Source organism: Cenococcum geophilum (assembly GCF_001692895.1).
Source record: "Cenococcum geophilum 1.58 unplaced genomic scaffold K441scaffold_6, whole genome shotgun sequence".
NCBI classification, from domain to species: Eukaryota; Fungi; Ascomycota; class Dothideomycetes; order Gloniales; family Gloniaceae; genus Cenococcum; species Cenococcum geophilum.
The window spans coordinates 3,479,450-3,491,598 of record NW_027137564.1 but is presented as its reverse complement, the minus strand read 5'-3'; the positions used below and the strand labels follow the sequence as shown (position 1 = coordinate 3,491,598).

At 41.6% G+C, this 12,149-nt stretch overlaps 2 protein-coding genes across 2 annotated transcripts; one reads left to right on the top strand and one right to left on the bottom strand.

The window, feature by feature from the left end:
- Window positions 1-7,935: 7,935 nt before the first annotated feature.
- On the top strand, window positions 7,936-8,607 carry K441DRAFT_674328 (uncharacterized protein; the record flags this gene model as incomplete). Its single annotated transcript, XM_067650744.1, has 3 exons — window positions 7,936-8,046; window positions 8,147-8,149; window positions 8,212-8,607. 3 exons carry the CDS (start codon window positions 7,936-7,938, stop codon window positions 8,605-8,607), a joined length of 510 nt encoding a protein of 169 aa, XP_067508288.1.
- Window positions 8,608-9,278: 671 nt separating this feature from the next.
- K441DRAFT_674327 (KR-domain-containing protein) lies at window positions 9,279-10,569 on the bottom strand (the record flags this gene model as incomplete). Its single annotated transcript, XM_067650743.1, has 4 exons — window positions 9,279-9,461; window positions 9,512-9,753; window positions 9,864-9,953; window positions 10,203-10,569. The coding sequence occupies 4 exons, from the start codon at window positions 10,567-10,569 to the stop codon at window positions 9,279-9,281; spliced, it is 882 nt and encodes a 293-aa protein (XP_067508287.1).
- Window positions 10,570-12,149: the final 1,580 nt, after the last annotated feature.

The following is a 12,149-nucleotide window of genomic DNA, read 5'->3' as shown; positions in this document are numbered from 1 at the left end:
CCTCTGGAAGCATAGACCCTATATAGAATTAACAATCCTAGATAAAGCGATGAACTGTGCTTGGCCTTTACGGGCCGCTTGCGCCGTATATACGCTCTACCGGAGCTTGCTGTCTACCTATACTCCTAATACCCTTAGGCCCTAAACTGGTTAACCCCTAAAGCCTTAAATGCGAATTATATACTAGAGATCTGCAAATTAGTTGCGTTTTCTTATGAAATGGATTAGCTAGTATTTCTCTGGTAAGAATTAGACTTTATAACGTTTTGCCCACTCTATATAAGTATTATAGGCTTTCTCTAGTATTCTACAGTTCTCTGCGGCTATTGGCCCGTATATAATTAGGTTTATGTTATTAATAAAGCCTATCCCCTAGGTCGCCCCTTCCTTAAAGAAGTCAAGTAGGTTGCTTATAAAGAAAAGGAAGAGTATAGGTAAGAGGGGTAATCCTTGTGGTATTCCTGTTATAACTGCGATAGGGGGGCTCTGGTATTCGCTAAAGACTAGTAATGTTTCTTTCTGGCCTGTAAACCCTTAGATAAATTGTATAATCTATTCTGGGAAGCCCTTTGCCCTAAGGATATACAGGAGACGCTTGTGGGGTATATTATCGTAGGTACTACTAATATCTAGGCTAAGCATTAATACTACAAAGTCCTTTCGCATCGCCTATGCAGATTTAATGGTGGCAGCAAGTAGCGTAAGTGCTAATAGTGTTAAGCGGTTCTTTCTTGCCCCTATTTAGCTTTGTGGTAATAGGGCGTATTCCTCTACCGTATCTGCCATGTGTTCCGCTATTACCCTTTCTAAGATCTTACTAAGGGTGTTTTTTAAGGCAATAGGGCGGTAGCTTCCTAGGATTAAGTAATTTGCTTTACCTTCTTTTTATAGGACAACCGTCGTTATAGATCTTCTAAGTTATGGGTAGTAGCCTATAGCAAAGCATGCTCTGGCTATATCTGCAAGCTAAGGTGCTATAAGTGGCCCACAGGTTTTTAGGGCCTTATTTAGAATCTTATCTGGTCCTAGTACTATATTATTTAAAAGGCGGCTAATAGTTCTAGCCATTTCCTCTATTATTATGTCGCTGTTAACCCGCAGGCGAGTCACCGGTGTTTCGCCTATAATATTACTAAGGTCTACTAGAGCTGGTTAAGGGAAGAACCTTTCTATAAGGATCTTTGCCTTCTTATTGTTGTTATTTATGGCCTGTGATTCTCCTACTCTTCGTAGGGGTAGTAGATATAGGTCTTCTGCTAGGCGCCCTGCCTTTTTCTTTACCTATTTTGCTATATCCTAAAGGCCCTTATTATAGGGGAGGCTTGGGTTAGAAGTATGCTTGTTTATAAACCGTCTCCAGTTATTCCTTACTTCTTTTTTTAGGGTATTTTTTAGCTGGTTTCTTGTGTCTTTATATTGTCTCTTGTCTTTAGGGTTATAGCTACTTATATATTTCCTTCTTGCTTGTTATTAGCTGGCAACTAGAACTGCGCATTATATAGACTATACGTGTCGCGTATAGGGGCCCGGTTTTAAGATCGGGCAGTACTCTTCTAGCCTATTTTTAATTACTACCTGGATCCTTTCTAGTCTTCGGTTGATTTCCTTGGGGGTAGTTAATAGGCCTCGCTTGTTTAGTATTGGGTGGATTTCTTCTAGGTCTTAAAGTTATTATTTAACTGCATTAAGGAAACTGTCTATCTTAAGCTTCCTTATTACGTATCTTTTTCTATTTAGTTGCGCTTTAGTATCTAGGTCTAGCTATATCTGGATAGGGATATGGTCTAGGGTAAGTGCCTATTCTTTTTTGGGGTTGTACCTTTCGAGTCTCTGGTATAGGCCTTTGTCTATAAATATAAGGTCAATTATACTTCTGGCGGTGCCTTATTGCCATATAATTGCTCCTAGGGGGGTGGCTAGCTTAAGGCCCCAGATATCCATAGCTCTTAGTAGGCACTCTAACTATTAGTCTATAGCAATATAAATACCCCCCTACCACGGGTGGTGGAGGTTTATATCTCCTAATAGGATAGACTCTATACCTTCAGTTTTTAGTAAGCTTATTACCAATATAATATTCTCTATTTGTGGGACCCCTTTAACCCTAGGGTTATATACATTAATAATTTGTACCGGTCCCCTATATATTTAAATTGTTATAACTACAATATCTAGGTTAACTGCCTGCTATAACTATAAGGACAGGCTAATAGCCTTACTAATTATAAAGCATATATATGTGGCTGCTTTTAGTTTGTATAGGAGCTGGAATCCTTAGGGGCAGTATGTTAATTATATAAAGGTATTGTAATACGGCTCTTATATAGTAAGGATATAGTATTTCTCTGGGTCTAGACTGTCTAGTAGGGGCCTTACGAGGCGGTGGTTTGTGTTGCCGCAGTTATACTATATAATAGATAGGTGGCGGACCCCTAGCGAGGGTCCTTTAACTCTCCTTTATTCCTTACTTCTTCTATTTTTACTTTCTCTAGGATATTTAGAGCTTCTATCTCTTGTGTCTATACCCTAGTTACTACTTATTTTATATAATAATAATTCATTACTTAACGTCCGATTTGGATCCCTATTGGGCCCACGCGGACTACTCCTTATTTATATATAGGGAGAAAACTCTATTTAAGAAAAATGAGAAAACTCCGTGATCCATCTCCCCGCCTTTTAGGACTCGCCTACTTAGCGCCTATAAGTTGCCTATAGTGCTCTACTACCTTACTGTTTAACCTCCTTAGGAACTACTATTGCCGTAACAAGCCTACGGACGCGCTAGTATCACAAACTATTACTCTACTACTGTAGAGTTACTAGGGGGCACCTGCTGCTCGCCCCCTTACCTTCTATTACCATTTCCCTTATAACCCGGAACTGATTTAGCATATTTTAACTAATAAGCCACTAGGTAACCGCCTTGAGGCCTTTTTATATTAAGAGCAGTGTATTATAGTTCTCTATGCTAGCTGCTAAGAGCATTATTTCTCGATTGGTGCGTAGGGGGCATAGCAGTATTACGTGTTTTGGTGTCTGTCTTGGCCAGCCACATTTGCATCTCGGGCTACCTACTAGGCAGGTAGTTATATATTAGCTAGTAATATAGTAGAGTTTAACATGCCTATTTATCTAGGCCTCTACCCCAGTTTTCTAGTGCTTTAGTCCCAAACTATAAGTAGTTAGCTGCCACCACCAATTGCGGGGAATTTCACCAGTTCTTTTAGATATCTTATAACGGTATTACCCGAGTACCAGTCTACCCCCTAGTAGTTTATATAAGAGTTTCCTCCTAGAGTTAGTACGCTTTTGCACGGCTTAGGAGCCTTCTATAGCCTCTAGTTTCACACCTTCTTTATTATTTCCGCTGGCGTGGGCATAAGCTGCCGTTTCCAGGGGTCGCAACTTTTATCTTTGCGCCTACTAACGTAATCCTATAGAGGCGTCGTAGCTGCATCCTGTAATATAGTTGGGTATACCTTCTACGGACGAGGCTGAGCCACTGCCTCTCCCGCCTAAGTAACTCCTATTTACTCCTTAAGCATATCTTACCGGTAAGCCACCCTAGAGGCGAACGGTTCCGTCTGTTAATATACTAACACGCGCATCCGTTCTCTTAAGCCACGTAGTAGTTTCTCTGGCTAGGGTGTAATTTTACCTACCTACTAGGTGCACTAAAGGTTAGAGCCTAGTTAAGGGATAAGGTCCTTAGAGCCAGCAGTAGCTACTATATACTACGCCCTATAGGAAGCCAGTAGTAATATAGGGGCGCAACACCCTATATACTACTAGTTCCCGTTTTATATTGCCTGTAAGAGTCTCCTTATAACAGGCCGACCGTGTCTTATAGGAGGGGGGCCGTAGAGACCAGGTCCTGTACCAGGTAACCTGCTCTCCCCCCTCTTACTAACTAAGCTTGTGTCCCCCCTTTTTATAAGCTGGCCTATATCTCTAACTGTTAAGTCCTCGTCCGACTGGCCTGTGTTTCCCCTACAGCCTCCCCCATATATATGCATTAGGTTACGTGCACTACGCCTATTAAGACCCTCCTATAAGTCGCCTTATGCATATGCGCATTAGGTTGCGTGCACCACGCCTATTAAGACCCTCCTATAAGTCGCCTGTAAGTCGACCATGAGTTAACCGTGAGTTAACTGTAAGTCGAACGCCATGGGGCCGTTAAAGCTGGCCTGTGTTTCCGCTGCCTAGAGCTTTGCCCGTGTTTCCACCTCGTTGAGCCATCTGGTCGCCGTCCGGTCGCCGTCGCGTTGCCATCGCGTTGCTGGCGCGTCGCCGTCGTCCAGGTCGCGCGCACCACGCCTATTAAGACCCTCTTCTGAGTCACCTGGGTGTACCGGATACCAGATAGGCCCTTATGGAGGGCAGGTAGTTATATATTAGCTAGTAATATAGTAGAGTTTAACATGCCTGCTTATCTAGGCCTCTACCCCAGTTTTCTAGTGCTTTGGTCCCAAACTATAAGTAGTTGGCTGCCACCACCAATTGCGGGGAATTTCACCAGTTCTTTTGGATATCTTATAACGGTATTACTTATTTTATATAGAGCTTTCTATTCCCGTATTTTATATTCCTATTAGCGCTTCTATGTCTAAATCTATTATTATTACCGGTTCTTCCCCTATTCTTACTGGTCGGCTATATACCCTTTATAGGTCGGCTGCAAATATTATATTTACCGCATTAAGTTTAATTCTTAATTGTCCTAGTCTTAAGCCTACTATTGCTGTCTATAGGGGTCTTCCTACGGGGCATCCTCTCCCTTATATCCTTTGTGACCCTTATATCCCTAATTGGTCTAGTAATGTCGCGCGGCATTGCTTCTGGCCCGTTAAGGCTTAGGATAGCTGGCCTAGCCCTCTAGTATTAAAGGTAGGAAACGCTAGGAAGGCACCTGCGTCCCCCTAGCTTATCGCCTGTTATTTCTATTTATATAACCTAGCGTACAGTTACTCCTGCAGCTGTTAAGCCCTTGCCTTTTATTTCCTATATTTAATATAATCTTCTCTCTTCTACGCCTTATATATGCTTTAGTAACAGTTTACGCATTTTATTTAGTCTTAATTTAAGCAATATCTTGTATTGTGGGGGCCTATATAGTGGCCGCAGCACACCTATACTGCGCATATAGATTAGGTGTATCCCCATTATATATAGCGATAGCATTATTCTAGGCGTAGTCTGTGGTTATAGAGCCTTATGTTATATATAAGGCCATTTATAATTATTCCTTTTTGGATAAGGAGTTTTTGCATTCCTAGTATATATATGCTAATAATAAGGGAGCTATACGTTTATCTGGCGTCTCCCTAGCGAGTCTCTGGCGACCCTTATATCCTCTTATTATTCTCATTATATGCTTAGTTTGCATTTTCCTATTAAAGCTATTAGATTTGGGTGATTTCAAGTCCTGGTATAAGGCGTTCCGTTTATCTTACTATCTTCTATATAATTGCTATATTGTCCGCCTAGCGTCCCTTTTCTACCCTAAGGCTTATAGGAACTGCTAGGACTTTAACTGGGTAATCCTTGTGGAGTACTTTTATGCTAATACATTCTCCTAGCCTATCCCCTACCCTTACGGCTCGTTCCTTTACCTATTAGTCCTTTAGGGTGACTTTAATATCTCCACTCTTAAGGTATTGGATTATAACAGCGTTATAAACCTCTTTGTATATCTTTATAAGGACTTCTATTTCTAATTATCCCCTAAGCCCCTCTACTTGTTCTATATTTGGTTATATTATAATTATATACCCAGTTATTAACTTAAGGGGGGTAGGTTCCCTATGCTGTAAAAGCGCAGCTATAGTAGCCTAGGTGCGGTTCGCTAGTAAAAGGGGGTTATACTTATTTTTAATTTTGCTTAGCCGTTAGAGGATTTAATTAAGGGTTTGCTGGAGGGGTGCCTAAGGTTTACTAAACTAGCGGAGCTATTCTACTAGCTATATTAGTTCATTATAGCTAACGGTTACTCCCCCGCAATTCTAGATACTAGACGCGTCTAATAGGCTTTATATTTTGTTAGATGCCTTCTTAATAGAGGTATTTCCGCTTTATGGTGTGGTATTCGCCCGTCTTTGTTATGGAGGGCTATTGCTAGGCGTAGTTCTAGCGGTCGCGCGCGAGTGCGAGCCACCGTCGTTCGACGTGTGCCTCCCCTGCGATGCATGCATCTTAGGGGGATTCTCTGGGTGTTTTTCAGGGTTCTTTTAGTTGGTTTTGGTCTTTTTGGGCCAGGTGTAGCAAGAGCTCTAGTTTTTAAAGTTCTTATGTGGTTATTATATAGTAATTTAGCAAGGTAGGTTTAATAATAATAATAATAATAGTAATAGTACTAAAATATAAATAATAATAATAATAATAATAATAATAATAATAATAATAATAATAATAATAATAATAAAGGTAGAAATAGTAGTAATAATAAATAGTAATAAAAGTAAGAATAATAATTAAGTAACTAAAGTAGTAGTGGGAAATTAGTAGATAAAGTAATAGTAAAAGAATAGTATATAAATAGTAATAAATATAGCTATAAATTAGAAAGTAAAGATATATTAAAAGTAATAGAAAAGAAGTTATTTTGGTAGTTAAAAGGGGAGTAATAACAATAGTAGAATAGTAAAATAGTATAACGGTAGTAGTAAGTAGTAGTAGATAGTAGCAGGACAGTAATAGGGCAGTAGTAGTAGATAGTAGGTAGTAGAGGGCAGTAATAGGCAATAGAGGGTAGTAGTAGGGTAGTAGTAGGGTAGACTAAGTTTAGAAGGATAAAAGCTTGCTGTAGGCGTAAGAATTCCGTTAAATTTCCCTAAGGAACCAAATTGCTGGCTATAAGTCAGCAATTTGGAAATTTTCCTTAGAAAATTTAACGGAATTCTCGTCTACATTATACTAAGTTTGGGCTAAACCTAAGTGTCTAATTAGTTGAAAATTTGTCTGGTCACCTAATATAGGGACATGCCCTCACGTGCTACCCTATTAATTCGACCAATACTTACACTTGCAATGCACCCCCTAATAGTAGGTAAATAAATTTAAAATTTATATAGATTTATAGAACTTATAAAGCGCTTTAAAATAACACTACTTTTGTCTATATATCTTAAGGCTAAGTAATACTATACTAATATAAAGGTTTAGAGCTCTACGGAGAAAATTTTAGGGGGCGTGCACGGAGCTCTGCGAGTCTGAGTAAAGCTTGATTGGCCTTGGCAGAAGCTTGACACCGTAGGCTGTTTCGGAATGCTCATTCCGTTCCCGTCCACATCATCTACTTCATACGCCTCATACACCTCATACATACTACACACCTCATACACGCCATCCACAAAAGAGCCTAAACCAAGTGGAACTTCAGCTACGCGTCACACTGATAAATGCTCCAATGGGCGATCTACCACATGGTTCCACCAACTCAGTATTGCATCCCTTTACTCAGCCGTTGCAGTGTTGCAACGCGGTAGCCAAGGGGCCAGACCCATCAGCGACTAAGCTTCTCTGAACATATAAAAGGCTCGGATTGCCATGTGCTGCGAAAGCTATTCCCAGTGATGGCAATAATCAGTTACGCATGGGCCACCTCAAAATTTCAAAGACGAAAACAATAGCAATAATCTTCTGCTCTGTATTTCTTAGTTATAGCAATCGTATAACTCCTAGATAAATATACATAACCGGGTATATAATTGCCTAAAACCGCACGGGAATGGCCATAATCGGGTTGATTATATAATCATAATCGCCCAATTTGGGGTGATTATATAGTTATTGCCATCACTGGCTATTCCTACCAGCATCGATAATCCCTCCGCACCACTCGCTGCACTCAGACCAACTCTCCTTCGTTGCATATTCATCTATTCAATTCATCCGTGCTGCAGGGCAGCAACTATTCTCACTACTCTCAAAATGCGCATCAACTCTCTCGCTCAGTTCCTTGTGGTTACCCTCTTGGCTAGCATCCCAGTCGCTGCTAGCCATGAAGACGTCGCTACAGGTAGCCTTGATAGGCGCTATGTTGTAAGTCCTCGCCCCCGCACCCATTCAAGTCTTGGTGTGGAAACTCATTCTGCAATTTAGGGCGGACTAGCCAGTGCCGCCTCTAGCTATGCCTCCGCAGTGCGTAAGTGAGCGCCAGAAGCCGATGCGCTTGAAATTCTTGACCTGGACGCTCGTGAACCGGAGCCAAAGAAGGGGAAGAAGGGGAAGAAAGGTGGAAAGAAAGGCGCCCGCGACTTGGAAACGCGCGAGCCAGAGGTTGATGATGCTCTCGAGTTGGAGATTCGCGAGCCGGAACCTAAGAAGGGCAAAAAGAAGGGCAAAAAAGGGGGCAAAAAAGGAGCTCGAGACTTGAACGCACGCAAGCCCGACACCTATAATACTCCTGACTTGGAAACCCGCGAACCGGAACCAAAGAAAGACAAAAAGAAGGGCAAGAAGGGAGGCAAGAAGGGAGCACGTAGCTTAGACACACGTGAGCCTAAGATCGATGATGCTCTTGGGTTGGAAACCCGTGAGCCGGAGCCTAAGAAAGGCAAGAAGGGTGGCAAGAAAGGCAGCAAGAAGGGTGGAAAGGAGTAAAATCAAATGTGTAAAACCTTATAGGAATAGGGACGCCGCTCAACAATATTATGTTATGGCTGCCGCAATATCAAGCACAGCATGTCCAAATATGATTAGACTATTGGAAACTGAGCTCACAATACTGACACACAGCTGCCGCATATCAGGAAGTCAACTATTAGAATGCATCGGTAAGATTATCATGCAGTTTGCGCCCCATTATCCAACAGTCTCCACATCACAGATGTTACCTGATCTAGAATACTCTGAGCTTTTGGCGAGCATTTTGTTACTGACCTCTCTTGACTCGGTCCTAATTGCACCGCCTTAGTGACATCGCACACTAAGCGATTCATTATCTAAAGTACTAAGTGTTAAAGAGCTATGGATGCCCCACATTCATGATACATACCAGCTCTTGGCTAAATGTTGTGTAGTTCCTTTCAGCACGTATTTTCTACGCCTCGTGTCGGGACTGGCGGAGTCAAGAACACCAATGCCCAGAATTTAGCCGTTGTTCTGGCCTCTAAATTCCTTGGTTGTTCATACTACGTAGCTCTATCTTACCCTTACGGAGTAGAAGAGCTTCGATCTCTGGGTTGTCGTGAAGATAGTCAACCTCGGAGATCATACCGAACCCGACCGACGTTGCTGGCAGGCCTAGTGACCATCTGTAGCGGGCGAAAACATCAAGGAAGTAGTTCGCTGCGCAATAGTTCGACTCCGTCGCTAGAGATGGAGCTGGACATTAGGAAGAAGTCGAGCTCGGAGTCTTTGCCCTTGATAGCGTTGTGAATGTTCCAGGTGTCCTGCACCTTGGGATCAATACCTGTGTGCCAGTATTCGTTCGACATGCTTGTGAATAGTGATTCCTGGTTGACGTTAACTTATTACTCGTCTCAGCGGCTAAGAGTAGACTTACGTTAAGACCCATAGCAGCTTGTATAACACCTCCGATGGATGTTTCTGCGGAATCCACCACTTTCTGAATGTCCGCCATGGAGCAAACGTCTCCACGAACAACTGTACAACGAGTGCCGTTGCTCTCCAAATCCTCTATGAGACGCCGCGCAGGAGCCTTATCGAGCCCGGAGCGGCCCAGGAAGATAAATTTGCGTGCTCCTCTAGACATCATCCATTTTGACATGCTACGGCCGAAACCACCTAAGCAGCCAATCATAATATAGCTTTTTCGGGATGGAAGACGGTCTTATGCTTAAGAAGCTGAACGCGGAGGAGCGACTCCGGCTTTTCCATGTTGATAGCGACCTTACCCATGGGGTTCCTAGAAGAGAAGCGACGGAGAGCATCGGTGATATCAGCGACATTGAAGACCTCCAGAGGGAACTCCATTATCTTTTTCTCTGTACAACTTCAAGACATCGCTGAGAAGGCGCGTCCAGATTTGGTGGTGTGCATCATTGGGCGAGCTGCATAGGTTGCCCATGTCGAAAGTCGTAAAAGTTGCATTCTTCAGAATTGGTCCGTTTCAAGTCGACTAGCATCGGTAAGATCCCGTTTTCCAATCTCGACGAAGCGGCTGAATGAAGCGAAGCACCGCCAACTGGCATGCAGGAGGTCGCCAGTAAGTGAATTCAAGACCATGTCCACACCGCGGCTATTGGTAGCCTGTAGAAGTCCGTCAATGAACGAAGTATCTCGAGAGCTGAAGATATTCTCCCCTTTAACGCCAAGCTTTTTCACGAGCCACTCCTTCTTTTCATCGGTGGGCACAGTGGTGTAAACTTCGGCGCAAGCATATTGCGCAAGTTGAATTGCTACAATACCAACTCCTCCAGTACCGAAGTGGATGAGAACGCTTTCACCCGGCTGGATGTTGGCCTTTGTATGCAGCGCGTACAAGGCGGTTGCAGAAATAACGGGAAGAGTGCAGACCACGTTGAGGTCTTCTTCATCTTGAAGCTTGTGGCACGCCAATTCTGGAACGATCTCAGACGTCTTGAAGTAGCTGGGTGCCATTACGACTACCCGGTCTCCAGGTGTGACGCCAGAGACGTTAGGTCCGGCTCTTTCGGCAGTACCGCTGTATTCAAGGGTACAAGAGGCTTCCTTCGTGTCGACCTTACCACCCAATGCGTAGAAGTCCTTAGCATTAAGACCTATGGCTTTGACTTCAATTTGTACTTCGCAGGTCCTAAGAGTCTCGGGAGGCTTGATCTGTTTGAAATAGATTGTGTCGAATTGGCCTGGGTTCTTGATCGAAATTTGAGCAGGCTTTGCGACACTAATTGGAAGCTCGGCTAACTCAGCACCTTGCTTCTGGCGGAAGAAGTCGTTTAGTTGATCATCTGGCACAAAGCGGCTGGTATGGACAACACCATCGCGCTCAATGTATTCGTAGTCGAGAAGGCCACCAGCCGAACGCTTCAGCACTGAGACAGTGTTCTCAGCCAGTGTGTCCAAGAGTTAGCTACGCTGTCAGCTTCGCTGCCAAGAGGCTGATAACGTAAGCAGTCAGCGAGCTTATAGAGTTGTGACAGTCAGTCAGCTATAAAACTGCAGCTAGCTGGCAGCTCGCTGTCTTGGCGGTAAGATTTGGTAGTAAGCTAAAGCTTTTATTAGAAGTTAAGGATATTTAGACCTTTAGCTAAGATCTAGTTAAGCTTACTAGTAAATATAAATACTAAGTTGTTAATAAGCGGTTACTATTAGGTAAAGCTCCTATATTACTAATATAAAAGTATAAAGTAATCCTTTTTTAATACGGTCTTTTAGGAAGAAAGAGGCTCTAGTTTAAAGACTACGCGTTTTACTTATAATTAATAGTAGTAATAATTATATTAATAAGTATATAAAATTAAAGTATAACCTTATTATTAACTCTAAAAGTTATAGTAGTTATAAACGCTAGCCGTTTTAGACAGCTAACTATATTTATATCTATATTAATTAAATAATTCTATAAGATATTACCTTCCGTTAAGCTATAAGTCCTTTTATACACGCTCTACTAATATCTAACAGTCTTTAGATCTAGGACTATATTATAAAGGCGCCTATATTACTAAGCAATTAGATTAAAACTATATTTAAATAGCAACGTATTAATAATAAAGACCTCCTTCTTACTATACTTAGTAAAATTAATCTTATCTATTATATCTAGATATCTATAAATAGAATATTACTACTTAGTATTGTAGCTCTTATTTTATTAATAAAGGTAAAGGCTTTAATTAGTACTTTTATACCTTTTATAACTATAAGGATTCTACTTTTACTAAAAATATATTAACGGCCCTAGTACTAATATTTAAAGTATTAATTAATCATAAGCTTGCCTCTTAATAGCTAATAATACTAGTAATAATAATAAGCACTATAACTACCCTTTATAAAGCCTCTTAGTAGCTAAAAAGGGGGTAGCTTAAGTGCGTTAGCTATATTTATTACCCTTAAGCTTAAAGAAAGTCCATTAATATTAGCTATAATCTATTATAGAACGCGTTTACTTTTACTAAGTAGAAATAGTAACCCTAGTAATAGAAGTACGCCAAGCGGTATATAGAGACTCTATTTAATAGCTATTATTAATAAGT